The 27,804-nt window shown below is 48.3% G+C and overlaps 1 protein-coding gene across 3 annotated transcripts in view; it reads right to left on the bottom strand.

The window, feature by feature from the left end:
• Positions 1 to 27,804, bottom strand: part of KDM2B (lysine demethylase 2B) — a 124,508-nt gene that overhangs the window by 15,629 nt on the left and 81,075 nt on the right. For all 3 annotated transcript variants that reach the window (XM_060118163.1, XM_060118164.1, XM_060118165.1), the window contains one exon: positions 4,313 to 4,537. In XM_060118163.1, coding sequence (XP_059974146.1) covers positions 4,313 to 4,537 — 225 coding nt within the window. The remainder of the gene's footprint in view (positions 1 to 4,312; positions 4,538 to 27,804) is intronic.

Genomic DNA, 27,804 nt, shown 5'->3' with positions numbered 1-27,804 from the left:
GACTCCCAGGAGGGCTTCCCTGGTGGCGCAGTGGTTGAGAGTCCGCCTGCCGATGCAGGGGACATGGGTTCGTGCCCGGGTCCGGGAAGATCCCACATGCCGCGGAGCGGCTGGGCCCGTGAGCCATGGCCGCTGAGCCTGCGCGTCCGGAGCACAACGGGAGAGGCCACAGCAGTGAGAGGCCCGCGTAACGCAAAAAAAAAAAAAAAAAAAAAAAGACTCCCAGGAATTCTCTGGCAGTCCAGCGGTTTGTTTTCCAGCGGTTCGGACTCTGCGCTTCCACAGTCACAAGCTGAGCAGCGCAGACCCACCCACCAAAAAAGACTCCTCCCTTTTTCAACCACATATTTATGAGGCCAGGTTTTCCTCATATAGTGCCTCCAAAACAACATCACAGAATGAATATAGAAGCATATATGAAAACCTAGGTCTTTTCTACTGAACCAAGCATAAAAAAGATTTACAAAAACATATAACAATGCTATTTTTCCTACTAATCATTTTTGTTTCAGAAGTTGTTATTTCTTCTAAAAATGTTATTTATGTTAACATGTAGTGGGTTTCTTGTAATTTTTAAATGAATTCAAAATATTAAAATTTTTTTATTACAGTGATATTAATAAATAACCCACATAAATGAAAGCTCTTTGGGGTTTTCATAATTTTTAAGAGAGCAAATGGGTCCCAAGACCACGAAGTTTGAGAGCTGATGTACTAGACTATAAACCCTGGTGGACAGGCTCTCACTCTCTCTTCCTTATAAATGTCCACCTCCCAGTACTTGGGATCCAGAGGAAACACACAACCAATTTTTATTAAACTGAGTTAGAACAGCTTCAAATAAGCTGGGATATACACTCCACCAATAACTGGAAAAGTCTGTAAAATGGATAGAACACTGAAGGCAAAAGAGTCATCATTTGTTCAGACTCTGAAGTAGGCGAGGAGAGACAGAACCAGTCTCTGCAAAGTTACAGCAGGCGGGGAAACCCCAGCCAGGGCTACAGGGAGAGGGTGCTGGGCAGTGAGAAGGGATAAAGTCTGCGGAGGAAGCCTCCCCCATGGGAAGAGAGAGACTCACTCATCAGGAAAAAGGGCCTGGAAGAGGAGGAGAGGGGGGGCTGCCTGGGTCAGAGGTGGGTAAAACGTGGCAGGAAGTGCCCCCAACAGAGTGCGAAGCCTGGAAGAAGAGCAAGGACCTCGAGTGAGGGTCGGGCTAAGGTTGCATCTGCCATCAGTCCCAGGTTGGAGAGGAAGACACACACAAAAGTGAGGTTTCCTTCAACCGGCAATCCCTGTGTCAGGCACTGGGCCAGACACCAGGGCTGCAAAGAACAGGTGACAGCACAGACAGCTTCCTATAACTGGACCTGGGTCACTGGAGGGAAGGTGAGGGTGAAAGAGAAAGTCTGGCTAAAGAGGAAGAGACGGGGACTTCCCTGGTGGCGCAGTGGTTAAGAATCCGCCTGCTAATGCAGGGGACATGGGTTCAAACCCTGGTCCAGGAAGATCCCACATGCGGTGGAGCAACTAAGCTCGGGCGCCACAACTACTGAGCCTGTGCTCTAGAGCCCGTGCTCCACAACAAGAGAAGCCACCGCAATGAGAAGCCCACCCACTGCAACAGAGTAGCCCCTGCTCGCCGGAACTAGAGAAAGCCCATACGCAGCAACGAAGACCCAACACAGCCAAAAAAATTAATTAATTAAAAAAAAATTACGAGGAAGAGACAGTCCTGGGGCACTGCTAACATGCCAAGTTTTAGGTGACACTGTTCTCAAAACCCAGAGTCCCTATGGACAACTTCTCTTAAACCATAACAGAATGCAATAAGTCATGGACCCTCACTCCAGAAAAATGCACATACACACAGGCACACATATAAAAATCTGTATTTAATTTCAAGGGAGCACTCAAACTCCCTGAAACCCATTCAAATGACCTGGTACAGGTGACAAAAACACAAGCAACGAAACTTCGAAACCTCTACACAGCAAAGGTAACAATCAACAGAGTGAAAAGGCAACGTACGTAATGAGAGAAAATATTTACAAACCATGTTATCTGATAAGGGGTTAATATCCAGAATATATGAAGAACTCCTATAACTCAACAACAAAATACAAACAATCCAATTTTAAAATAGGCAAAGGACTTCAACAGACATTTGTACAAAGAAGGCCTACAAATGACCAACAATCACATGAAAAGATGCTCAACATCACTAATCAGAGAAATGTAAATCAAAACCACAGTGAGGTATCACCTCACACCCATTAGGATGGCCACTATCAAAAAAGAAAAAAATAGGGGCTTCCCTGGTGGCACAGTGGTTGAGAATCTGCCTGCTAATGCAGGGGACACGGGTTCGAGCCCTGATCTGGGAGGATCCCACATGCCGCGGAGCAACTAGGCCCGTGAGCCACAACTACTGAGCCTGTGCGTCTGGAGCCTGTGCTCCACAACAAGAGAGGCCTGCACACCGCGATGAAGAGTGGCCCCACTTGCCACAACTAGAGAAAGCCCTCGCACAGAAACAAAGACCCAACACAGCAAAAATAAATTAATTAATTAATAAACTCCTACCCCCAACATCTTCTTTAAAAAAAAAAAAAAGAAAAGAAAAAGAAGAAAAAAATAACAAGTGTTGGCAAGGATGTGGAAAAACTGAAACCTTGTGCACTATTTATTGGTGGGAATGTGAAATCGAGCAACCACTGTGGCAAACAGTATGGAGATTACTCAATTAAAAACAAAATGACCATATGATCCAACAATCCTACTTCTGGATTGAGATATATATATATAGCAATATGCTTTTGGATATAGCAATATATCCAAAAGAATCCAAAGCAGGATCTCAAAGAGATACTGGCACACCCATGTTCATTGCAGCGTTATTCACAATAGCCAAGAGGTGGAAGCAACTTAAATGTCCATGAGCAGATAAACAGATAAAGAAAATGCAGCACATCCATACAACGGAACATTATTCAGCCTTTAAAAAGAAGGAAATCCTGACACATGCTACAATGTGGATGAACCCTGAAAACATTAAAGCTAAGTGAAATAAGCTCACAGAGGGAGACATCCTGCCTGAATCCACTTTCATGAGGTGTCCAAAGTAGTCACAATTAGAAACAGAAAGTAGAAAGGTGGTTGCCAGGGGCTGGGGGAGGGGGGATGAGGAGCTGCTGTTCAGTGGATATAGAGTTTCCATTTGGCAAGATGAAAAAGTTCTAGAGATCAGTTTGCACAACAATGGGCATATAGGTAATATCACTGAACTATACACTTAAAAATGGTCAAGATGGTAAATTGTATAAGTTTTGGACCACAATTTTAAAAAGAGAGACAGACATAAAGAAAACACAAAAACATAAGCAGTATGTGTTGGAGGGAGAAGGGGAAGGTGCCCCAGGCTTGGAGGGGCATCAGCAGCCAGGGAGGAAGCCTCGCCTGATGCCAGGCTGGGCCTGTGAGGGTCTTGCTCAGGGCCAAGGATACTGTCCCTCCTGCTGAGCCTGCTTTCCTGTGGGAGCACGGAGATCACTGCTCCCTCAGGGAGGACCCCGGGGCCCGGAGCAGTGCCCTAAGGAAGGCAGAATGCCTGAGTGTGTGCAGGGGGGATACACAAGCACAGCCAGGACCTTGCTGAGTTGCCAGAGCCTGAGCCCACTGCCCTGTCCTGGGGCAAGGCCAGAGGCCAGGCAAGATGGCCTGGAGGGGCTGGCCAGGCTTTCCAGCGGCCCAGCTCCTCCTGGACACCATAAATCAGTCCTCCTTCTCTGGGACGGCCCCCTCAGGAGGAGCACTGACCTTCCACCCAGACCTCTGACTTCGAAAGCAGGACAGGAAGGAAGGGAGGGCCCAGAACCATCATGAACTGGACCATAAATGTTGGCAACAGGGTCACAGACAGGACAGGCTGCCCTGACATCTTTAATGGCAGAGACTTCAAAGTACTCGGTCATCTAGGGAAGGAAGGAGTTGTAAGACCAGCAGACTATGAAGCAAAGGGAGCCTAAGCACATGGCAGGACCCCAGAGTCCTGCACTGTGGAATCTGAGAACAGAATTAGTCTCCCCTTTCTTCCCAGGAGGGAGCACCCCTCCGGGGTTTCTGCTGCGGCCACATTCTCTTCAAGCGGAGGGACTGGACAGACCAATGGGCAGGGGAACAGACCGGCCTGAGGCACAGGTGGGGCCTGCATTCAGGAGCCCCGTGGCCTGGAGCAAGGAAGGGCTGCCACCTCCACTTCCGGGGGGAGAAACGCCGCAGCCACTGGGAGGGGCGCCCCGGGGGCACTCACCGCGATGCACTGCCGCATGATGCAGCTCTGCTTCATCCGCCCGGGGCCCCCGAACTTCTTCATGTCCTTGCAGAAGTGGCACTCTCCGCACTCCGTCCGCAGGCAGGCCTCGCACTTGCGGCATCGCGTCCGGCGCCGGCGAGCTCCCGCCGTGGTCCGGTTGGCGGCCAACTTCACCGCGGAGGCGGGGCCCAGCTTCCCCTTGGGCCGACCTACGGCCCGGTTCTGTGGGAGCACACACAGGACTGGTGAGATGGGGGCCCGCAGGGCCGGCCAGGCCCCGAGTCCGGGGGGTTATGGGTTGAAGTGTGTTCACCCAAAAGATATGTTCAAGTCCTAACCCCACAACCTCAGAACGTGACCTTACTTGGAAATTGGGTCTTTACAGGTGAAACTTTTAAAATATGGTCACTAGGGTGGCTCTAACCCAATAGGACTGGTGTCCTTGTGAAAGGGGTAAATTTGGACACAAGCACAGAGAAGTCCTATGTGAAGACACAGAGAGAAGACGGCCATGTGCCTGGAGGGATGCCGCCATCTACAAGCCAAGAAACGTCAAGGAAGCCAGCAAATGCCAGAAGCTGGAAGAGGCAAGGAAGGGTCCTTGCCTTGAGCCGTCATAGAAAGCACCACCCTGCAACACCTTGACTTCTGACTTCTAGGCTCCAGAACTGTGAGAGAATACGTTTGTTTAAGCCACCCAGTTTTTCTGGTTTTTTTTTTTTAAATTTTTATTGGAGTATAGTTGCCTTACAATCTTGTGTTAGTTTCTGCTGTACAGCAAAATAAATCAGCTTTATGTACAAATATATCCCCTCTTTTTTAGATTTCCTTCCCATTTAAGTCACCTTGAGTAGAGTTCCCTGTGCTATAGGGTAGGTTCTCATTGATTACCTATTTTATACATAGTATCAATAGTGTATATATGTCAATCCCAATCTCCCAAGTCATCCCACCAGCACCCCTTCACTTCTTCCCTTGGCATCCGTACGTTAAGCCACCCCATTTGTGGTGCTCCACTATGGCAGCCCCGGGAAGCTGACAGGGACATCCTGCTTTGGAGGGCAGCACGCCTGGCTCTAGAGCCTTCTGCGCACCGCCCCCCACGTCAGGCCAGGCTCCTCGGGCTACCTGTGCTTCCGCAGGGAGGCCACACAATCCGCCTCTGTTCCCTCTGCCAGGGACACCCACCCCTCCCCGCCCCACTCGACTAATGCCTGCTCAGGCTGCAGGACCCAGTTCAAACACTGCCTTCTCCTGGCAGCCCTTCCTGACCGCCCAGCACTGGGCCCCTGTCACAGCGTAACTGTCTGTTCTCTCATGGGTCTTCCCTTTGAGACAGGGAGCTCAGAAAGGCAGTTATGGAGGGTGTCTTGTCACCACTGTCCCTCGACAAGACGGCTGGCACCTAGCATGTGCTCAGTAAACCCGACCCCAAGAGAATGAGACAGTAAACCGTAAGGAACTGACTTCTGAGAACTTCTCCCTGCGACTCAGGGAGAAAAAGACAGGCAGATGAACAGAAAGTGGTACTACATGCTGAACAGGGCACAAGCCAGCCACACGTCCTGCTCTGAGGTCCTTACAACCTGGCCGACAGCCCCAGAGCCTCTTGCAAACCAGGATCAGAGACCAGCCGCTGGGACACTGTCCACCCAGGATCAGAAGTAGGAAGGACCAGGATGGTAGGGAGAGTGTCTCATCTGAAGCACCTTTCTGAGTTTGCTGAAAAATGGTTCATCCCTCCGTCAGAGAGACACACTCTCACCCCAAAACTATCTGATCTAATTGGCATCGAATGCTTAAAGCCCATCTCAGCCAATTAAACAGCTTCAGTCCATCTCAGGCTTTTCATTTTAATTGCTTGTCATACGTGGATCCCTAAACAAAATCCCATCGCTCGCTAGCTCCTGGGCCCAGAAGTGTGGTTACGATGTACCACAGTGCAGAGGATCTTCCTTCCAGGGACCCCCTCTCCCACAATGCACACAGCTCCCCACCCCCAAACTACTGGGGCTGCTTAGAAACTTACAACCACATCAGCAAGGGAAACAGTCCATGGTTCTCCGAGAATCAAGCCTTGACCCCCATCATTTTATCCTGCAGAGCCATGGTCCCTGCGCAGACCCGAAGGTCCCACACACACCTTTTGGTATTGACACCTAAGTGGATCCCTTCCCTCAGATTTATTTTCCCAAAAGCCTGCAGCATTCAAGGAAACTGCGAAGCCTCTGGTGGTGAGGCACCCACATCAGGAAGCACTGCGGCTCTGGATCTTTATCCCTGTCAACTTGCTCTGAACTCCAAAGAGGAAAGGAGACCCAGCTCCACTGGCCCACGTGTCCTCACCTCGCTGTGCCCTGACCCTGCCTCTCCCACAAGCCACACCACCCGGTGGGGTAAGGGGCTGCCCCAATGCAAGTTACTCCTCCTGCAAGCAGTGGAGGGCCTCCCCACGCACCGCAGCCCAGGGAGGTCTGGGGCCCCTAGTCATGGACATGGGCAGTTCTACAGCCGTGGCACCGCCTGTCAATTCAGGTCAGGTCTTGCTGCCAGGTGAGTAGTGGGGGAAAAAAAAAAATCAGTTTTCAGAGACTTTAGATTTGAGAACAGCACATAAGGGACTGTGGACCTGAAAACTAAGCAGCAAGGAGTGCTGAGTGGAAGCAGGGATGAGAGGGACGGTGACAGCGGTGCAGGTGGGTACTTGCCAAGGTGCCTGTCATCCTGCTCTTCATTCTACGTATGATATTACCTAATTTCCCAATATAACCCTATGAGAGATGCCATTTTTCAGATGAGGAAACTGGAGCTAGAGGTTAAGTGACCGGCTCAAGGTCACGGAGCCAGCAGAAGATGTGCATCTAAACACTAAAACCACATCTAAACACTATAAACCACAGCGATGCACAGGCCAAATAGGACAAGAGACCCCAGAGTCCACGGGAACTGACCACATGCCCTGGAAGGGGCCCACAGCTAGTGCCTTGATGCCCTTAGTAGGACAGGTACCAACAGGAGGTGCAGAGAAGCACATCAATTTCCAGAGAAATGGAGACCAGGAAGGTTTCTCCCTCTCTTCACAGCCTGGAAGACTCTCTGGTAAAGAGCACACATCCTGTTAGCAACCCACTCCTCAAATCCCTGAAACATGGGCCAAGGGGTGGGCGATTCGAAGCCTTGAGTCAGGTACAGAGAAGGCAGCCCATGGTTCAGCCTCCAAGGATAAAACCAGAGGTGAAAGGCTCACACTCTGACCCTGGAGTAGGAGAGTCTAAGGACTAGTTTCTTTGGTGAAAGACTGAGAAAAAGAAAAAATTTCAGGAGTCCAAACATGGCTCTTGCGTCCCACTCAGGAGCGTCAGGTATACATAGCAGCTGAGCACCTCTGGCCTCTCTGGCCACTCAAAAGTAAGAGAGTTGGGTCGATCCGGCCACAGCCACAAAGCTCGTACTTGACTGTGAAACAAGCCCACCTTCCTGTGCTTTCCAAAGTTCATTCTCATCTGAAGAGGCACTTTTCCAAACGATGGAAAAAAACAAATCTGCCCGGATCTCGATGGCAGCTGAGACATCCTGGAAAATGACAAAGCCAATGGCAGACAACGCCTCGAAGGAAGAGGTATAAGGGTGGCTGTTTCCAAAGACCTTGTTTCAGGCCCTCTCTGCCAGGTTGCCAAACAAGCTAGAAAAGTTGCTGCTGCTTGCAGCTTCGTGGGCCAGCTTGCTGGTCAGGAGTCAACTGAGCAACACTTGTAATGCAGGATCCTCCTAAAGACCACTGAGAAAATCAACAGGTAAGAAAGACATCGAAGGGTCTCTATTAGGGAAGGTGAACAAGCCTCGTTTTGGCTTCTGCCCTAACCTCTTTTCGGTGACATCTAAAGGTTCACAAACCAATACTCAATTCTGCTCTATCCTACCTGTGCCTATTCATTCAAGTAACCCAGAATGCCCCTTTGTTAATTACAGCCTGTAATGTTCTTCTCAGCAAAAGGGAATGATGGCATCCACTGACGTCCACATACAAACCAGCCGCCCAAACCAAAACCGTTTGTTGATTTTATCAGTCCAGAACTCATATCCTCAGCTCCATCTGGTCAGGAAAATTGAGTCCACACACCCATACACACAAATCTTAGTATTCCAACACTTTTTCTCCATCAACATCTCACAAGTATCGTCCTTAAAAGGAGTATTATTGATAAACATTTTTAAAAATAAAATTTAAAAAGGAACACTATTGGGCTTCCCTGGTGGCGCAGTAGTTAAGAATCCGCCTGCCAACGCAGGGGATACGGGTTCAAGCCCTGATCCGGGAAGATCCCACATGCCGCGGAGCAACTAAGCCCGTGCACCACCTACTACTGAGCCTGCACTCTAGAGCCTGCGAGCCACAACTACTGAGCCCCAGTGCCACAACTATTGAAGCCCGTGCACCTACAGCCCGTGCTCCACAAGAGAAGCCACCCAATGAGAAGCCCGTGCACTGCAACGAAGAGTAGCCCCTGCTTGCTGCAACTAGAGATAGAAAAAAGCCCGTGTGTGGAAACGAAGACCCAGTGCAGCCAAAAATTAAAATTAAAAAAAAAAGGAATACTATTGAGGTAGTTCATTTCATTCCACAAATATTAACTAAGTGCCTCCTATCAGATCCTATTCTCCAGAATATTCATGGGCAGAAACTTCAATCCCTCATTCCTAAAATACTGGAATTAACATTACTTGGATGAACCTGAATTAGTGAAAAGATATCCCATGTTCATGGACTGAAAGATAATATTGTTAAAGGAAACAACAGGGAAGATCCCAACTAAAGTGGAAACAAAGTGGTCCGCAAATTCAATGCAACCCTAACGAAAATCACAGCTGGCTCATCTGCAGAAATTGAAAGGCTGATCCTAAAATTCATGTGGAGGGAATTCCCTAGTGGTCCAGTGGTTAGGACTCCACACTTCTATTGCAGGGGGCCTGGGTTCAATCCCTGGTCAGGGAACTAAGATCCTGCAAGCCGTGTGGCATGGCCAAAAATAAAATAAAATTTAAAAATTAAGATGAGGGCTTCCCTGGTGGCGCAGTGGTTGAGAGTCCGCCTGCCGATGCAAGGGACATGGGTTCGTGTCCCGGTCCGGGAAGACCCCACATGCCGTGGAGCGGCTAGACCCGTGAGCCATGGCCGCTGAGCCTGCACGTCCGGAGCCTGTGGTCCGCAGCGGGAGAGGCCACAACAGTGAGAGGCTCGCGTACCACAAAAAACAAAAAACAAACAAACAAACAAAAAGATGAAATTCATGTGGAAATGCAAGGGACCTGAAATAGCCAAAACAATCTTGCAAATGAAGAACAAAGTTGGAAGACTTACACTTCCTGATTTCAAAACTTACTATGAAACTACAGTAAACAAAACAGTGTGGTAGTGGCATAAGGATGGATATACAGATCAATGAACTAGAATTGAGAGTTCAGAAATAAAAGCCTCACAATATTTATGACCAACTGATTTTTGACAGGGTGTCAAGACAATTCAGTGGGGAAAGAACAGACTTTTCAACAAATGGTGTGGGGATAAATGGATATCCACATACAAAAGGATGAAGTTGGACCCTTACATCACACAATATACAAAAATTAACCCCAAAATGGATAGAAGACCTAAATGTAACGGCTAAAACATAAAACTCTAAGAAGAAAGCATAAGGGTAACTCTTCATGACCTTGGATGAGGCAATGATTTTTTGGATATGACACCAAAAGCACAGGTGACAAAAGAAGATAAACTGGACTTCAAAATTTAAAACTTCTGTGCTTAAAAGAGCACTATCAAGTAAGAAGAAGAATGGGAGAAATTATTTGCAAATTATACACCTGGTTAAGGGTTGTATCCTTAAGGTATAAAACAACTCAACAATAGAAAGACAAATATCCCAATTTTAAAATGAGCAAAGGAGGACTTCCTTGGTGGTGCAGTGGTTAAGAATCCACTTGCCAATGCAGGGGACATGAGTTTGAGCCCTGGTCCGGGAAGATCCCACATGCCGCAGAGCAACTAAGACTGTGAGCCACAACTACTGAGCCTGCGCTCTAGAGCCCGCGAGCCACAACTACTGGGCCCTCGTGCTACAATGACTGAAGCCCATGCGCCTAGATCCCGTGCTCTGCAGCAAGAGAAGCCACCACAATGAGAAGCCCGCACACCACAATGAAGAGTAGCCCTCACCTGCTGCAACTAGAGAAACCCTGCGTGCAGCAAGAAAGACCCAATGCAACCAAAAATAAATAAAATAAAATGAGCATAGGATTTAAGCAGATAATTCCCCCCCAAAAAAGATATAAAAATGGGCAATAAGCACATGAAAAAATGTTCGACATCACTAGCCAATAGAGCATGTGATCTGTGCTACAGACTCATTCATTCATTCACCCCCTCACTCACACTTTCACCCACCTACCCACCCAACTGTTTTCTGGCTGTGAATTATGTACAGACTCAATGCTAGGTGCTGGGACTACAAAGATGAGTAAGATTTGTTTGTTCCATACTCTCAAAGGCACTACAGTCTGGGGGAAGAAAGACACGTTACCACATAAACACACTGCAACACAGTGATGATAATATCAAAAGCTAACATGTGCTGAAGCAACACTCTTCAATATTTGTATCGATAACCTATGAGGTAGGAGGAATTATTATCATCTCCATTTAGAAATAAGGAAACTGAGGCACAGTGCAGTTAAGTAGTCTCCCCAGTGTCATACTGCCAATAAATGAGAAGCCGAGATACCCAGGAGATGGCTCTGAAGCCTGGGCTCTGGCATGCTGACCCAGAAGGAATGCCTCATTTCACTGGGAAGGGAGGCTGGGAAAAGTGTCAGACACAGGGGGTGGTGACTAAAACGAGTCTTAGAGGGAGGATAGGACACTGCAGGCCAGGAGTAGGGGTGGGGTTAGGGAGTGAATATTCTAGGCAGAAGGAAGAGTAAGATAGAGATGTGAGACTAGATAACACATTCAAGGAACAGTTTGATATGGCTGCTGGAAAACTGCCCTGAAGTGGCAGGAGCCTAAACCTGCAGGCCCCGTGCACCACATTACAGAAATAGTGGCCCCTGTAAGAGCAGTTAAAGGACTTTATATGCAGGAGCAACATGATCGTATTTTGGCAACACTGGGGGGAGTGACTTTTTTTGGTGGTGGGCAAGATGAAAGACAGGGAGATGAGCTGAGGATGCTACAGTAGCCCAGGATGAGGGTTATGAAGGCTTGAGTAGAAGCCATAGAAGGAATGATGAGGAGGGGATGATTCAGGGATGTTTTAGAAGCAGAGCGGTTTAGAAGACCCAGGAGGCTGACTGCACAGGGAGCATGCAAGCAGGAGGAGTCCTGGAAGACTCTGAGGTTTCAGGCTTGAGCAACAGAAGAACAAGGGGCTCAGGAGAGAGAACTAGAAACCACCATGCACACGTGGAATCTGAGGGACCCACGGGACGTCCAAGGAAGGTGGCCAGCAGCAGCCAGGAGGGACTGGTGCTGAGATACACAGCTGGGAATCAGCATCGCGTAGTGCTGAACTACGTAAGTCCACGAGGTTGTTCAGGGAGAACGGGCAGAGTGAAGAGGGTCCTGGGCAGTACCTTCAAGACTGAAGACATCCAAGGGCCGGGGGAAAAAGAGCAACCTGCTAAGGAATGGCCAGGAAGGCAGGAAAAGCAGCAGGAGTCTGTGGCATCACTGGAGCCAGGGAAGAGTTTCCAGAAGGCAGCGGACTAGAGTTTCAACTGTCAAGAGGAGTCAGTGAGAAGAACAGTAAACGGGGCTGTCTGTTTGTACAATTCAGACAGTTCTTTGCTCCTCACCAAACTGCCGCCCACAGGAGCACACTGACGCTTAGCCCCACGAAGGGGAGCCAGAGACCCCAAACAGCGTGGAATGCCTTGTCATGCTAACGTTGCCTTCAACTGTAAAACAAATTTGTGTCAACATCATGTCTGTTCCCAAATCTTCAAGTATAATGGATATCCCAGGAAAAGCTGGCTTTTAGCTGCACTGCAGGGCCCTTAACACACACCTGCAGACTCCAGGGAGGGCTTCGGTTTGTTTACATCCTGAGAGTAAGGAGCAAGAGAATGAAAACACAGGAGCTACCAGAAACCCAGGGGATGGGCAGACCTCTGGAGAATCTGAGGAAAGCTAAGGACCTTTTCCCTAGAAAAATGCCCCTATGCACAAAGTCACAAAACTTTCGTATGTAATTTTGGGAAGGTTCAGGGACCCATATGAAAATTTCACTCTTTAAGCAATTATAATGAGTAACACAGTGGTTAGAGCCATATAAATTTCTGAGATCTTCTTCAGCATAATTTCCTAATTTTCTTTTTTATTTTGGCCACACCACACGGCATGCAGGATCTTAGTTCCCTGATCAGGGATAGAACCCATGTCCCCTGCAGTGGAAGCATGGAGTCATAATCACTGGACTGCCAGGGAATTCCCTCTAATTATTATTTTTAACAAACAGGCAATAATCATTTTTAGTAAAAAAAAAAAAAAAAAAGGAATAATTCTATTTTCATTACAGGGGTTAAAAAAAAACACGATATAATTCTCCTTACTAAGAGTCCTTCTTTGAACGGCATCTCCTCAAACTAAAAAGCAGAGCTGAAAAATTTTCCAGCACGTTCTGCAATGGAGAAGCAAAGGAAGTCCACGGGAGAAGGCCCAGCCAAGGGTCTCTCCCTCCCCGGGCCCAACATCGGGAGCAGTGGAAACCCAAGCTGCTATGGGAAGGCATGGCGCAGACAGGCCAGCCCAGCAGGACAGGCATAAGGGAGCCTGATACCGCCGAGGACTGAACACCAGCCTCGAGTGGGGATGAGGGAAGGACACAGACATTTAAGACAGAGCAGGCAAAATTCTGATGAAGGGTGAGGGGCAAGGCTCAGCTGCAGGGACAGACTGGGCAATAGAAATGTCCCAACAGGGTCTCCGCTGGGACCTTTCACACAGTAGGTGGCCGAGCATACCTGCATGCCTACACTCCAAGACTTCCACCCCTCCTTGAAGGAGACTTCTTTGTAAAAAAATTTATTTATTTATTTATTTATTTTTATTTATTTATTTTTGGCTGCGTTGGGTCTTTGTTGTGCGCGGGCTTTCTCTAGTTGCACTGAGCGGGGGCTACTCTTCATTGCGGTGTGCGGGTTTCTCATTGTGGTGGCTTCTCTTGTTGCGGAGCACGGGCTCTAGGCGTGCAGGCTCAGTAGTTGTGGCATGTGGACTCAGTCGTTGTGGCTCGTGGGCTCTAGAGCACAGGCTCAGTAGTTATGGCACAGGGGCTTAGTTGCTCTGCAGCACGTGGAATCTTCCCGGACCAGGGCTCGAACCTGTGTCCCCTGCATTGGCAGGCGGATTCCTAACCACTGTACCACCAGGGAAGCCCAAAGGAGATTATCTTTAGAGAAGAGTGGGGTCTACAGCCTGCGAGCTACAGACTCCAGAGACTCTGGCTCCAATTTGAAAGATACAGATGCCTTAGAGGTCCTTAGAGGAAGCCACTCTTCTCAGGCCCAAGAAATTGTGGGGCTAATAAAAGTTGAGGAAAGGTTAGGGGAGACAAGCAGCAGTGAGCCACCGCCTGCAGGGTCGGCAAATGCAGGGTCCGTGGCTGACAGCCAACTTCTTTATTGGGACTATGGGGAAAACCTGCTGCCCAGTGGCCTGGATTAGAGGTCGTCTCCTTCAATGTACCTACGTGGTAGCATGATCTTAAAGTGAACAAGGCGGGCTTCCCTGGTGGCGCAGTGGTTAAGAACCCAGCTGCCAATGCAGGGGACACGAGTTCGAGCCCTGGTCCGGGAAGATCCCACATGCCGCGGAGCAACTAAGCCCGTGCGCCACAACTACTGAAGCCCGTGCGCCTAGAGCCTGTGCTCTGCAACAAGAGACGCCACCACAATGAGAAGCCCAAACACCTCAACAAAGAGGAGCCCCCGCTCACCGCAACCAGAGAAAGCCAGTGCACAGCAATGAAGACCCAACGCAGCCAAAAATATAAAATAAATAAATAAATAAATAAATAAATAAAGTGAACAAGGCAACCAGGAGAATTTAAGTTGCTAACAACTCCAGAAGTGCCGCGATCGGGCTGACTGATGCGAGGAGGAGGGAACAAATCCAGCTACAGGACGTACGGGTCCTCACGTGATGGAAGTCTCTCTCAGGAGTGGCAGTAAGTGAAAAGGAGACATAAGGAGTCCTATCTGATGTAGTGTCAAAGATGATATATATCATAGGCCATAGGGTGTGGTCGAATTAAAAAACCAAAACAAGGGCTTCCCTGGTGGCGCAGTGGTTGAGAGTCCGCCTGCCGATGCAGGGGACACGGGTTCGTGCCCCGGTCCGGGAAGATCCCACATGCCACGGAGCGGCCAGGCCCATGAGCCATGGCCGCTGAGCCTGCGCGTCCGGTGCCTGGGCTCCGCAACGGAAGAGGCCACAACAGTGAGAGGCCTGCGTACCGGGAAAAAAAACAAAAACAAAAACAAAAAAAACAGGTAAGAGGAACCTCACCCATGGAACACCAAAGCGCAGTCAACACTGAATACAAGGGTCTTACGAATGACCAGATGCAGAAAGCGTACACTGTTGGCAGGGATTAGGCAGATTCAAACTGAACTGAAAATTTTCAGACCAAGAGTGGAGGTATGAACTAAGCAGCAAGAACTGAGAACCGTTCACATGCTGTCCTACTGACTTGATGAAAGTTCCAAAGCCAAAACCGCTTGGGCTGTCTCTGGGTTCCCCTGATCCATAAGACAAGTGAGATTCAGGATCACCTCATAATATACCTAAGCCTGAAAAACGGCCAACAAAACTGAGAAAATACACTTTAACTTTGTCTCTGTCATATAAAACCACTTAATAATATGTGTGTTACGATTTAAATGCAGCATATATAGTACTTCCTCAACGACGCCTGATGGAAGGAAAAAACGTTCTACATCTCGGCCTCAACATTCCAAAACACCTTCATTCCACTGAGGAAATGCACCCGGGCTTATAAGTAAGCATCTTATTCACCTAGTCATGCCCACACGATAACTCAACCCGTCTAATGCTTTATTCCTCAGACAAGTCTACCTAGCCCGTACTCTGTTTCAAATATCGTGCAGATTCTACTTCGTAAATCCTCAACTTTCTTCCCCTGCTTCCTAAACACGAATCTTCCCGGAGTAAATTCACGCTGTAAACACACCCAGGGCTTTGTTTTATACAGATTTCTCCCCCCTGGTCCCAAGAGAGGTTGCTTTCCCTTCTAGATCCAACCGAGGCCAAATACTGCCATCTGGGGTCACGGCTTCCTCTCGCCGCTGCCGCCGTGGAGCGGACTCGCTGGGTTCCGGATTCCCCGCGCCGGCCCGAGCCTCGCACCCCTTCCTGTCTCCTCTGACCATGGTGGGCGGCGGGCGCGCGGCGCCCAGACAAAAGCTCGGGCCGTCGGGCCCACCGGCCCCGGGCCGCGGTCGTCCTCCAGCCCAGAGGCCGAGGGTCCCGGTGCAACTTTGGAAACAGAAAGGAAGGAGGCGCCAGCGCCCGCAGGTCCGGGTGCGCCCAAGGCGGCCGGCACGCGCGTGGGCCGCAGGCGAGGGCGCGAGCGGAGGGCGAGGCGCGCCCGGCCGCCCGCGCCGGCGCCCGCAACTTGCCCGCGGCCCGTGGCCCGCGCCCCGCAGGGCCCGCCCGACGGCGAGGCCCACATTGTCCCCGCGGCACGGCCGGCCACCCTCGCGCACAGACGCTCGCACACGCCCCCTGCCCCGGCCGGCTGCGGGGCCCGCGGCGCTCGGGCGACCGCCGGCCTGCCGCGCTCCTCCACGCCCCGCTCGGGCCCGGCCCTGGCAGCCCCGCCGGCGGCGGCTGCAAAACTTTCTCCTCATCGTGGCGGCGGCGGAGGCGTCGCGGCCGCCCGGGGCGCGTCAGTCAGTCGGTCGGGAGGGCGGGCGGGCAGGCGGCGGGTCCCTCCCTCAGCCCCACCCCGGGCCACCGACCTGGTCCGGCTCCGATTCATAGTCGTCGTCTTCGGCGCTTACGGACATGGCCATGGCTCATGGTGGGCCCAGGCTCGCGCGCGCTGACATGGCTGGAGCGGCGCCGCCGCCGCCGCCGCCCGCCCGGAGCAGGCTCGGCTCGCCCTGGCTCGGGCTCGGGCTCGGGCTCGGGCTCGGGCTCCCGCTGCCGTGAGGAGGGAGCCGCGCCGCGCGCCTCACACGCCCGCGCGGGAGGGGGCGGAGAGGGGCCGGCGCGGGGAGGGCCGGGGCGCTCATGCATATGCATGAGGCGATCCAGGAAGGGGCTGGCCCCCCGGACCGGCGGGCCAATGGCGCGGCCGCGGCGCTCGGGCCGCACACAAAGGGAGCCCGGCCTGCGGTGACACAGGGGCGGGCCCGCCGAGGGCGGCCCCTCGCGGCCGGAGCTCCGGGACTGGGGCTGCGTGGGGGCGTGCCCCGCGCCCCGCCCGGCCCGCGCGCTGCGGGGTGCACATGGGTGGCTGCACGCCGCCGCTGCTCTAACAGGAAATGCACGCCCGACCTGGGGTGGGGTCTTTTGTGTGGTCCTGCGGGGCGTCTCGCAGGAGCCCCGGGGTGCACGGTCACGGGGAGCGGCCCTGCACGAGACACCAGGCACTGGTCCCTGTGTCCCCAGCAGCGGGCACACGGGCTCTCGGGTTTGCACAAGCTCTGGGACCAGGACCTGGTATGCCTGCGAACCCGGGAGTCCCGTAGCCCCTGCAGGCGCAGGCCCGCTGGCCCGGGTACAGTCTGGGCAGCCAGTTCCCCAGGACACCGGCAGTTGTGTTGGGCTGGTCCCCTAACGTTGCCCTCTTCTACCCTCAGGTTTGCCTTTCCAGGTCGCGAGGGAATCAGCGTGAAACGTGGGGTGGCACAGACAGGAGTTCCAATCGAGCTGCCTGCCTTGGAGGCTGCCAGACAGAGCACCATGAATGCACTCTTCCCTGAGGTGGGCGCCCCACTCTCTTGGAAGGAACCTCCACTTCCTGAGGTGCCCAGGGGTCGATCTCGGAAAGGGTGAGGGCAGGCCAGAACCCAGTCTCCTAAAAGACTGGCAAGTGCCTGAAGCTGGCCCAGAAGGTGTTGGTTTCTAAATTCTTAAACTGGAAACATTCCTAATACTTACTCCTAAAGCAGCCCACCCTTGCAGAAAACTCTTTAACTGGAAAAAAAAAGTCTAGGGGGCACTTAGGCCAGCAGCCCTTACTCTGAAGGAGGAGCTTAGCTAGAGTGATCAATGCTGTTATAAGCATCAAAACCACAGGGAAACTCAAGCTAAGGAGCAGAGTGACTTAGCTAGGTAGCTGGCATACTCATCATCTAACTAGGAATGTCCAAGGTGACACTAAACAAGCATACATGCACCAGTTTCTTCATCTGTAAAACGGGAAGGTTTGCCCAACCAAAGGATCTGAGGCTTTCCCAAGAAAAAGCTCATTAGCTGTGAAATCTGGTGACCAATTGTGCAGTGTCGTCCAACTGTTAGTCATGCCCAGGCCACTGGCCATGAAATCCACTCTGAGAACAGAAGGGACCCACAGGCAGGTCATGGCCTGGGCTTTCAAGGAAGGCAGAATGTGTAGTGGACGTAAAACTCAGAAGGCTTCTAGCAGGGAGTCTACAGGAGTGAATAAACAGGGATGTCAGTTTTACTGAGTGGATTTAAAGTCCCTCTGAAATTTATACACCCACTGACACTATGGGGGAAAAATCCCAGGAGACCTGCTCTTTACCTGTTCCGAGTTTCCTTTCTCCCTTCTTAACATTCTTCACGATTCACTCAAGGTTAACAAAAACTTGTGGTTTTGAAAAGAATACTCCCCCCTCCATCTCAGTCCACGCCCCAAAGTCTCAGCCTTTATAAAACTACCTTGTCTGGACAGAAGTCTGTATCTGATGTATCCCATGACCTCTTAGGGGCCACTCCACCCAGAAGGAAGTCCCTTAAAGAAAGAGAGGCTGAAAAAGAGTGCTAATCATGCTTTCGCTTCACTGTAATTGGTCAAAACTGCAAAGGTACAGAGATACACAAATATCATAATACCTCAAGAGAGGTATGGAAACAGGACTTTTTCTCTAAGGTCTTTCTCATTCCGTATCAGGAGTGCAAGAATATTTAGACTTGTCTTTGGGCTGATTTCTTCTGAGAATTCTCAAAGGTTCACTTCTGTATTTAAGGAAGTAAAAAGTTCTCATTTATCATAGCTCAAAGAAGAGAAAGGGAAAGTGTTGATAAACAGAAGCTGCAGCTAACATAAAACTTCCTTCCGTAACATCATTTCTGAGCTAGAAGGGGCCTCACCAGACTCTCTCACTTTCCAGGTAAGGAAACTGAGGCTCAAAGGAAATTAGGAGGTAGCTCTGAAGCCCAGGGTTCCTGACATAATACCATCCAGAGACCCCCTCCAGGGGTCCGGACAATAACAGCAGCTAATGTTTATTAAGCATGATTGAAGGGCTAGACCCCATGTGAAGTGTGGTGTAGATATATCTCATTTATTCTTTTACACAGCCCCGTGAGGAGTGTTCCATTGTTCACCCATTTTACATATGAGGAAACTGAGGCACATCGCTGCTAGGAAGTGAAAGGACATGGATCTGAACCCATAAGCAGCTGGAGCCTGCAGCCTGGGCTGTTAATCACATCGCACCAATGCCTCGTGCCAGAGAGTAGAGGAGGATGCCAAGTGAAATCAGTGTAATCATCCAAGTGAAATACTCAGACTTATGCAGAAAATTAACTGTCCCTTACTAAATTTTGCAAATTCGGTGTTCTTAGTTCAGATATTTCAGGATGGTTAGGTATCGTTTTGGTAAACAGTCTGCTGTCTGATGGATCTGTGGGGGTTGATGTGGAAGGAGGTGGGTCCTCTCCAGACTCTAACAAGGCTCCTGCCAGCAGTCACCACCCTAACATCTTTTAAAAATTCCTTTCCTGACACTTGCAAAGGGCCTCTTAACATCTCTACTTCCTCGATCAAGCTTCCTTTAGCTAACTGGTACACACAACTATCCAACGTTTGTTTTGTATTAATAGTGTGCTGGACTGTATATAAAATACATTATGCCAGCATTTTCCCAGTAGAACTGCTACCTTAAAATTTAGCATTTATATTGTGCCTTAGGCTCATCCTTTCTCCCTTTTGACCTCCTTTTCAAGTGACCCTAAGAACTGAATGGTCTCCCAGCTCCACTTAGCCAAGGCTTACATTCTTAGAAAGAGTTCCCCAAAGCTGATGCCACCAGGGCACTGGTGCTTGTCCTGAACCAGGAGGATCCAGAACTCTCACCAAGTGGTGAGGAAATAAAACAAAAACAGATGGAAGCCAAGTCAGCCTCGGTCACAGCCGTCACCCATTTCCCTGCTTTCTCTCTGAGTGTCATTTAATGTTCTGGTCTGCCTATCAGATCATGACACCGGGAGTGATCCCAGTCTGCCCAGAGATTTTGCCCAGACTTAGCCACCAAAGGGCACTGCAGGCTGTCCCAGGGCAGGGACAAGCAGTGACCTAAGGTAAAAGGAAGAGGGCAGCCATCCCCTCCAGTCCTCTCCATCCCCACATCCAGGTAGGAAAAGGGACAGACTGGATAAGTGCCCCCTGGAAATCTGGGATCCATAGGGGAGGGTTTCCCTGGCACGTGGCCCTTTCCCTTGTGCCCATGTCACAGAGGGCATGGCTAAAGCTTGGGAACGTTATTTTCCAGAGGATCGGGTCAGGGAAAGAGAACGAATTCTCTGTGTCCAGACCGGTAACTGGCTGGCACGCTCCTGAACCAAGGGACACCATTTGTAAACGTATCCCTAAGGAAGGAACAGAAATGATACAAAGGGTTGCTTCCTAATACACGTAATAATGTATGTTTAACAAGCAATAGAGAATGCATGCTTCAGCTATTTTACTATTATTTTACCATTTGTCTCTGTTCTTCAATAGGTTTTTTCCCATTAACAGCACAAGGACAAGGTCTTTTGCAGAGTTATTTTTCTAATAAAACATAAATAAGAGGGCTTCCCTGGTGGCGCAGTGGTTGAGAGTCCGCCTGCCGATGCAGGGGACGCGGGTTCGTGCCCCGGTCCGGGAAGATTCCACATGCCATGGAGCGGCTGGGCCCGGGAGCCATGACTGCTGAGACTGCGCGTCCGGAGCCTGTGCTCCGCAACGGGAGAGGCCACAACAGTGAGAGGCCCATGTACCGCAAATAAATAAATAAATAAGTAAGAGAAATTTTTGCATCGTGTCACACAGCAATTTAGAACTAATTCCAGGGTTGCCTGGATAAAACTATGGTTCAAAGAGTGACCGTATGACAGACCAAGGGCTACGGTGATTTCTCTTAAGGAAATTACTAATGTTATTTAATTGCTTTTTATTTTCCCCCTGAAGAATCATTCCACAAGCATTTAAAACCCACATATATCTGTCATATGGGTCCTTTAAAGAGACCAAGCTTTCCATTAAATAGGGTTCCTCTCCTAATACTGTCTCCTTAAATTACCAAGATCAACCAATGAATATTTACGTTCCCTGGAAGATTTGTGACTGTGCACAGGATTTTTTTAATTAGCTAATTTAACAGGTGACTGGCATTGATCTGAGAAATGCTTCCCGCCATCCACCCCATTTCCAACCCAATCACTGACCTTAGAAAGTTACTTCCCTTCTCCACTAATTTCCCTACAAAAATCCAGGCTAAGGCTGAGCCCTCAGACAATTCAGACAAGATTAATGGATGCACTTTACAATCCCACCCCCCACCCCCAGAAAATAGGGGCTAAAAATACATAAAATGCCAGTATAATTCAGGCCTACAACCAGGACTTTTGTAATTTAAAAATATTTCTCTTAACAAGACCAAATCTCCCCCTTGGTTTCCTCCCTTACCAGAGCACCCAAAAGACCAAATCCAAAGCTTACTCAAAATGGGATGATAAAGCATACAGTAAAGAGGTGAAAGAAGATTAAAGTTAGCAGCTCTGTTCACAATGATCAAATGGTGGAAACAAATCAAATTCTGTGCATTGATGACTAGGTAAACAAAATGTGGTTTCTATCCATACAGTGGAATATTATTCAGCCATAAAAAGGAATGAAGTGCTGACACAAGCTACAATGTGATGAATCTTGAAAACATGATGCTAAGTGGAACAAGCCAGACACAAAAGGCCATATACTGTATAATTACCTTTATATAAACTATCCAGAATAGACAAATCCATAGGGACAGAAAGCTGATTAGTGGTTGCCAGGGGCTGGGTGGGGGGAGGGGGAATGGGGAGTGACCCCTAATGGGAATGGGGTTTCTTTGGGGAGTGATAAAAATATCTTGGAATTTAGAAAGAGGTGATGCTTGCACAACATTCTGAATATACTAAATATCACTGAATTCGTACTTTAAAATGGTTAGTTTTATGCTAGGTGAATTTTACTTCAATTTTTAAAATGTGTGTATGTGTGTGTGTATATATATACATATATATACTTTTTTTTTTCTTTTCATCAGTCATCATTTAAGAGTGATCTTAGGGCCTCCCTGGTGGCGCAGTGGTTGAGAGTCCGCCTGCCGATGCAGGGGATACGGGTTCGTGCCCCGGTCTGGGAGGATCCCATATGCCGCGGAGCGGCTGGGCCCGTGAGCCATGGCCGCTGGGCCTGCGCGTCCGGAGCCTGTGCTCCGCAACGGGAGAGGCCACAACAGTAAGAGGCCCGCATACCACAAAAAGAAAAAAAAAAAAAAAAAAAAAAAAGAGTGATCTTAGTTCCTATTCCTAAAAGATAACCTGGTTAGGAAATGTAGCCCCTAAGTCCTGGAGCAGGTTGAAATTAACCAAACCAAAGTGATAGTTGAATCACCTCTTAACTGAGCTGCTAACAAGTCACTGTGGGGATCTGATGGGCTCTGACTGCACTTGAAAGCCTTTCACTTAGGGACGCCTGACAAATGCAAATACACACAGGTCGGTATGGTCGGGAGTAGGGATGGGGAACAGACACACACACGCTCATACACTTTGGCTGTTCCCAAGGGACTCTCTTCATTTACATTCTTGCTTTCCTTTAAAAATGGCTCATCTCCAGCAGGCCAATTGGCCTCTAAAAGCCCCCTGGATCTATGAAAATTCACGAGTTTACCATGACACTCAAAATAGAAAAAGTCTGACAAAACTCATCTGTCACCATTTTAAGCAGCCATTATACCAACTCCTTAGTTTGAAAATTGGTATTTAAAGGGAAAGAATTAAGCCTATGTGCTGCCTTATCAGGAGGAACTGTATTTAAGGGTAGCTCCAATTGATGAGGGAAAGCTCTACAGAAGAAACTTCAAAGCTTCGTTTACTTCTTCTTCTTCTTTTTTTTTTTTTGCCTGTGGGATCTTAGTTCCCCCACCAGGGATCGAACCCACGCACCCTGCAATGGAAGTGGGGAGTCTTAACCAATGGACCACCAGGGAAGTCCCAAAGCTTCATTTTCATCTCCTGATAAAATTATTCATACAGGAAAGAATGATAACTGGTATTGAAACTATCAGTGAATGGTAGAGGGAAGCATGGGCCCCACATATTCCCTTCCCGATTATGCTCTGGAAGAAAAGAGGGATGAACATAACTGAATAATAATCAGACCACCATCACCTTCATCCATGATATTTAACTTCAATCTAACCAAGCCTTTAGACCTAGTTTCCAATTTACAGAAATTACGAGAGACAGCGAAAAAGCTAAATGACACCACAAGAAAGCAATCAGACAAATGCATAAAGTGAGATATTCTTCAGGACATGGTTCCATCTTCTCTACCAATCAATATCCTGAGAAAGGTCAAGATTAAAAGAGAGAATTAAGAACCTGGATTGGATCCTGGTTGGGACAAAGTACCTGTAAAAGATAATTTATATGACCCAGCATTAGGAGGAATTGTCAGTTTTGCTAGGTGTAATAATGTTATTTCAGGTATGGAGAAAAATATTCTTCTTTTTCAGAATGCAAACCTAAGTATTTAGGGGTGGAATTGTCATGATGTCTGTAATTCTCTAAAGAATACTTCAGCATAAAAAATTAAGTTAGTTAAAAAGAAATAACATACCCATTAGGATGGCTATTATCATAAAACAAACAAAAAAACAGAAAATAACAATAGCAAGGATGTGGAGAAATTGGAACCCTTGTGTATTGTTGATGGGAATATAAATTGATACAGCCGCTGTGGAAAACAGTATGGCAGCTCCTCAAATAATTAAACATATAATTATTCTATGATTCCAGCAATTTCATTTCTGGGTATGTACCCAAAAGAATTAAAAATGAGGACTTGAAAAGAGTTTTATACACCCATGTTCACAGCAGCATTATTTATAATAGCCAGAGGTGGAAGCAACTCAAGTGTCCATTGACAGATGAATGGTTAAATAAAATGTGGTGTATACATACAATGGAATACCATTCAGCTTTAAAAAGGAAGGAGATTCTGGCGCAAGCTACAATATGGATGAACCTTGAGGACATTATATTAAGTGAAATGAGCCAGTCACAAAAAGACAAATACTGTATGATCCCGCTTATATGAGGTACCTAGAAGAGTCAAATTCACAGAGACAAAAAGAATAGAAGTTACCAGGGGCTGGAAAAAGGGGGAATGGGGAGTTAGCATTTAAGGGATTAAGAGTTCCGGTTTCAGGGCTTCCCTGGTGGCGCACTGGTTGAGAGTCCGCCTGCCGATGCAGGGGACACGGGTTCGTGCCCCGGTCCGTGAAGATCCCACATGCCGCGGAGCGGCTGGGCCCGAGAGCCATGGCCGCTGAGCCTGCACATCCGGAGCCTGTGCTCCGCAGCGGGAGAGGCCACAACAGTGAGAGGCCCGCGTACCGCAGAAAAAAAAAAAAAAGGCAGTGTTCAGCTGAAATAACCCGTAATTAAAGTCTGCAGCCCGGGATTTCTTTCTTAGTCTGATAACCTGCTCAGTTGTCTGTGTTAATAATGCCAAAGACAAATTTTTGGAAAGCAATTGAGATATTGAGGGCTCCTGCTTTTGGTGCAGTAATTAGAAAGCCAAGCCGGCACTGTAAGTGATTGCTTGCCATTATCATAGTTATATTTCTGGAACAATGGTCTATCCTTCAAACTTTTCTTTTTGTCAAATGCCATTGTATATTTCCTATTTTAAAGGAGAATACTTGATCAATGACATTGGGAATAAGTTGTCATGTTCTCCCCGCCACACTCACTACTCTAATTTGGTTTTGTTAGGACAGTGGATATGTGTGCAACCAAATGATGTTGTGAGATAATCTGCTTCCCAAATTTCGGTGATCTAGAGAAAAAAGGGGCACAATTATGTGAACACAGGTGAAACATTTGCATTATTTAAGTTTGATTCTTATTACAAAGGTGGGAAGGGGAAGTATATTTATTGGGACAAGGGGAACTTTATATGCAAAGAAAGTAGGTGGGAAGTGAAAGCTAGAGTAAAACCTGTTCTAAGCCACTGAACTTCTCCACCAATGAATGTAAAGGACTAAACAGCAAAGCACTTTGCAGGAGTGAAGAGATCATCTCACTTATAAGATTGATTTTGTTGTTGTTGTTGTTATTTAGATTCATTTCTCTCTTAGTTAATGTTTATGGTACAAGATGGCAGGAGGGGCTGGGTTGGGGACTGCCCCGAGGAAGCTTGTTGATTTGAATGTTCCCAATTGATTGATTCCTCTGCGGGAGGGTGTTGTTTCTTTTATTTCTTTTCATTTATTTATTTATTATTTGTTATTTATTTATTTATTTAAATGGAAGTATAGTTGATTTACAGTGTTGTGTTAGTTTCTGTTGTACAGCAAAGGGATTTCGTTATATATATATATAAATATTATATAATTTTCAGATTCTTTCCCATTATAGGTTATTATAGGTTATTATAAGATATTGAATATAGTTCTCTGTGCTATACAGTAGGACCTTGTTTTTTGTTTATATATAGTAGTTTGTATCTGCTTATCCCAAACTCCTAATTTATCTCTCCCCGCTCCTTTCCCCTTTGGTCACCATAAGTTTGTTTTCTATGTCTGTGAGTCTGTTTCTGTTTTGTAAATAAGTTCATTTATATCATTTTTTTAGATTCCACATATAAGTGATATCATATGATATTTGTCTTTCTGTTTGACTTACTTCACTTAGTATGGTAATCTTTAGGTCCATCTTTTTATTTTATCTTTTATCACATCTTTTTAAATTGTGGGAAAAGGTACATAACATAAAATTGACTATTTTAACCATTCATTGGCATTGAGTACATTCACATTGTTGTACAACCATCACCACCATCAGTCTCCAGAACTTTTTCATCATCTGAAACCGAAGATGTGGGATCTTCCCGGACCAGGGCACGAACCCGTGTCCCCTGCATCGGCAGGCGGACTCTCAACCGCTGCGCCACCAGGGAAGCCCTGAACGCTGTCTTAAAGTTCCAATAAAGTGATTCTAAAATGATACAGATGATGGTTGAAAAATTCCAGGTGAGAGATAAGATCTTTTTAAGTCCAGGAGGATAAAGGGAGATGCCTAAATGTGAGGGACAAAAGGGTCCAGGGAATACCAAGAGCCCTTCTTAGTTCTCTTCTATTTACCGTTCTTTTAACAGTTGGCTGGGACTGGGACACACAAATTAAAGTAAGGAGAGAAACTTATTCTCACCAACGAGATGACTCAGAGGCATTTGCAGAGCAGGTGAAAGAGGACAAACAGAATGAACTGATTGAATACAACTTCATCTTTTAGAAGCTCTGGGGAAACTTTGCTATCAAGTTCATTCATCCAATAAACATTTTCTGGGAGCAATCTTAGATGACAGGATACAAAAATGGATAAAGAAAAAATTAATAAGACGAGCTCCAGTCTCAAGAAGATAACGGAAGCTTAAGACAGATATGCAACAAAATGCAGTGTAGAACGTGCATGTCCAGCAGAGGGAGAAATGGGGCAAGTGTATCTACCAGTCAGGATCTTGACAGGAAATGGATGGCATCCTGGCACCCTCACACCAGGTCATGGAGGGGAGTTTAACAGAGGCTCAATTTGCAGAGTACAAATGGGGTTAACAGAAGCCAGCAAGGCATGGTGATGCATCCCAAGCCTAAGGACAGTGATGAGCCATTACCTCCCTTTGTTACCAGAAATTCAGAGAGAAAAGCTGGAGAAGGCCAAGAAATAGGAGCTGTGGTCTCCAGTGGAAGGAGACAGCCAACCTGCAATGATCCCATAGGGAGAAAGCTGGGGGAATAAATACCTCAGCCTCTCTCTCCTCCTGTCTTCCCTTCTCCTGCCAGTACCTTCCTCCCTAGGCTGAGCCCAACCAGAAGCCAGAGATGCAAGGAACCTCTTTGATGCAGCCTACACAACAGGTTTGAGGAGCCTGGAGAGGATCTGGAGGCACAGCTAGAAGACATCCAGCTCAGGAGGCTTCCTGGCAAAGAAGGAATTAGGTTGGGCCTCGAGACAGAGAGAATTCGTATGTGGGAAAATAAGATGGGCATTCCCAGAAGGAGAATAGTATGAGCTAAGGCCAAGACTGTCAAGAAGATGGAAAATATGGAGTAATTCAGTTCCCCTGCAATGGAGAGAAGAGAGGCCAGCATGAGATTCTAAGGCAGAGCGACAACTGGGGTCATGGGACCTCAAGGCCAGGGTAAGTATTTGGGAGATGACTTTAAAGAAGATGGAGGGGCTTCCCTGGTGGCGCAGTGGTTAAGAATCTGCCTGGGCCTCCCTGGTGGCGCAAGTGGTTGAGAGTCCGCCTGCCGATGCAGGGGATATGGGTTCGTGCCCCGGTCTGGTAGGATCCCATATGCCGCGGAGCGGCTGGGCCCGTGAGCCATGGCCGCTGAGCCTGCGCGTCCGGAGCCTGCGCGTCCGGAGCCTGTGCTCCGCAACGGGGGAGGCCACAACAGTGAGAGGCCCGCATACCGCAAAAAAAAAAAAAAAAAAAAAAGAATCTGCCTGACAATGCAGGGTACAAGCGTTCAAGCCCTGGTCCAGGAAGATCCCACATGCCGCAGAGCAACTAAGCCCGTGCACCACAACTACTAAGCCCGCGTGCTGCAGCTACTGAAGTCCGCGCATCTAGAGCCCATGCTCCGCAACGAGAAGCCACCACAATGAGATGCCCACGCACCACAACAAAGAGTAACCCCCGCTCACCGCAACTAGAGAATGCCCGCGCACAGCAATGAAGACCCAACCCAGCCAAAAATAAAAATAAATAAATTTTTTAAAAAATAAAGAAGATGGAGAGTCACTGAAGGTGTGACAAGTTCACAGGCTCAATTGTGTCTGCCCCAAAATTCACATGGTGAAGCCCTACCCTCCCAACACCTCGGAACGTGAACATATTTAGACACAGGGTCTTTTTTTTTTTTTTTGGTTGCATTGGGTCTTTGTTGCTGCA

The sequence above is a fragment of the Mesoplodon densirostris genome, chromosome 15 (genome assembly GCF_025265405.1).
Source record: "Mesoplodon densirostris isolate mMesDen1 chromosome 15, mMesDen1 primary haplotype, whole genome shotgun sequence".
NCBI lineage: Eukaryota > Metazoa > Chordata > Mammalia > Artiodactyla > Ziphiidae > Mesoplodon > Mesoplodon densirostris.
The sequence above is the reverse complement of the archived record's forward strand: the minus strand, read 5'-3'. Positions and strand labels throughout refer to the sequence as shown.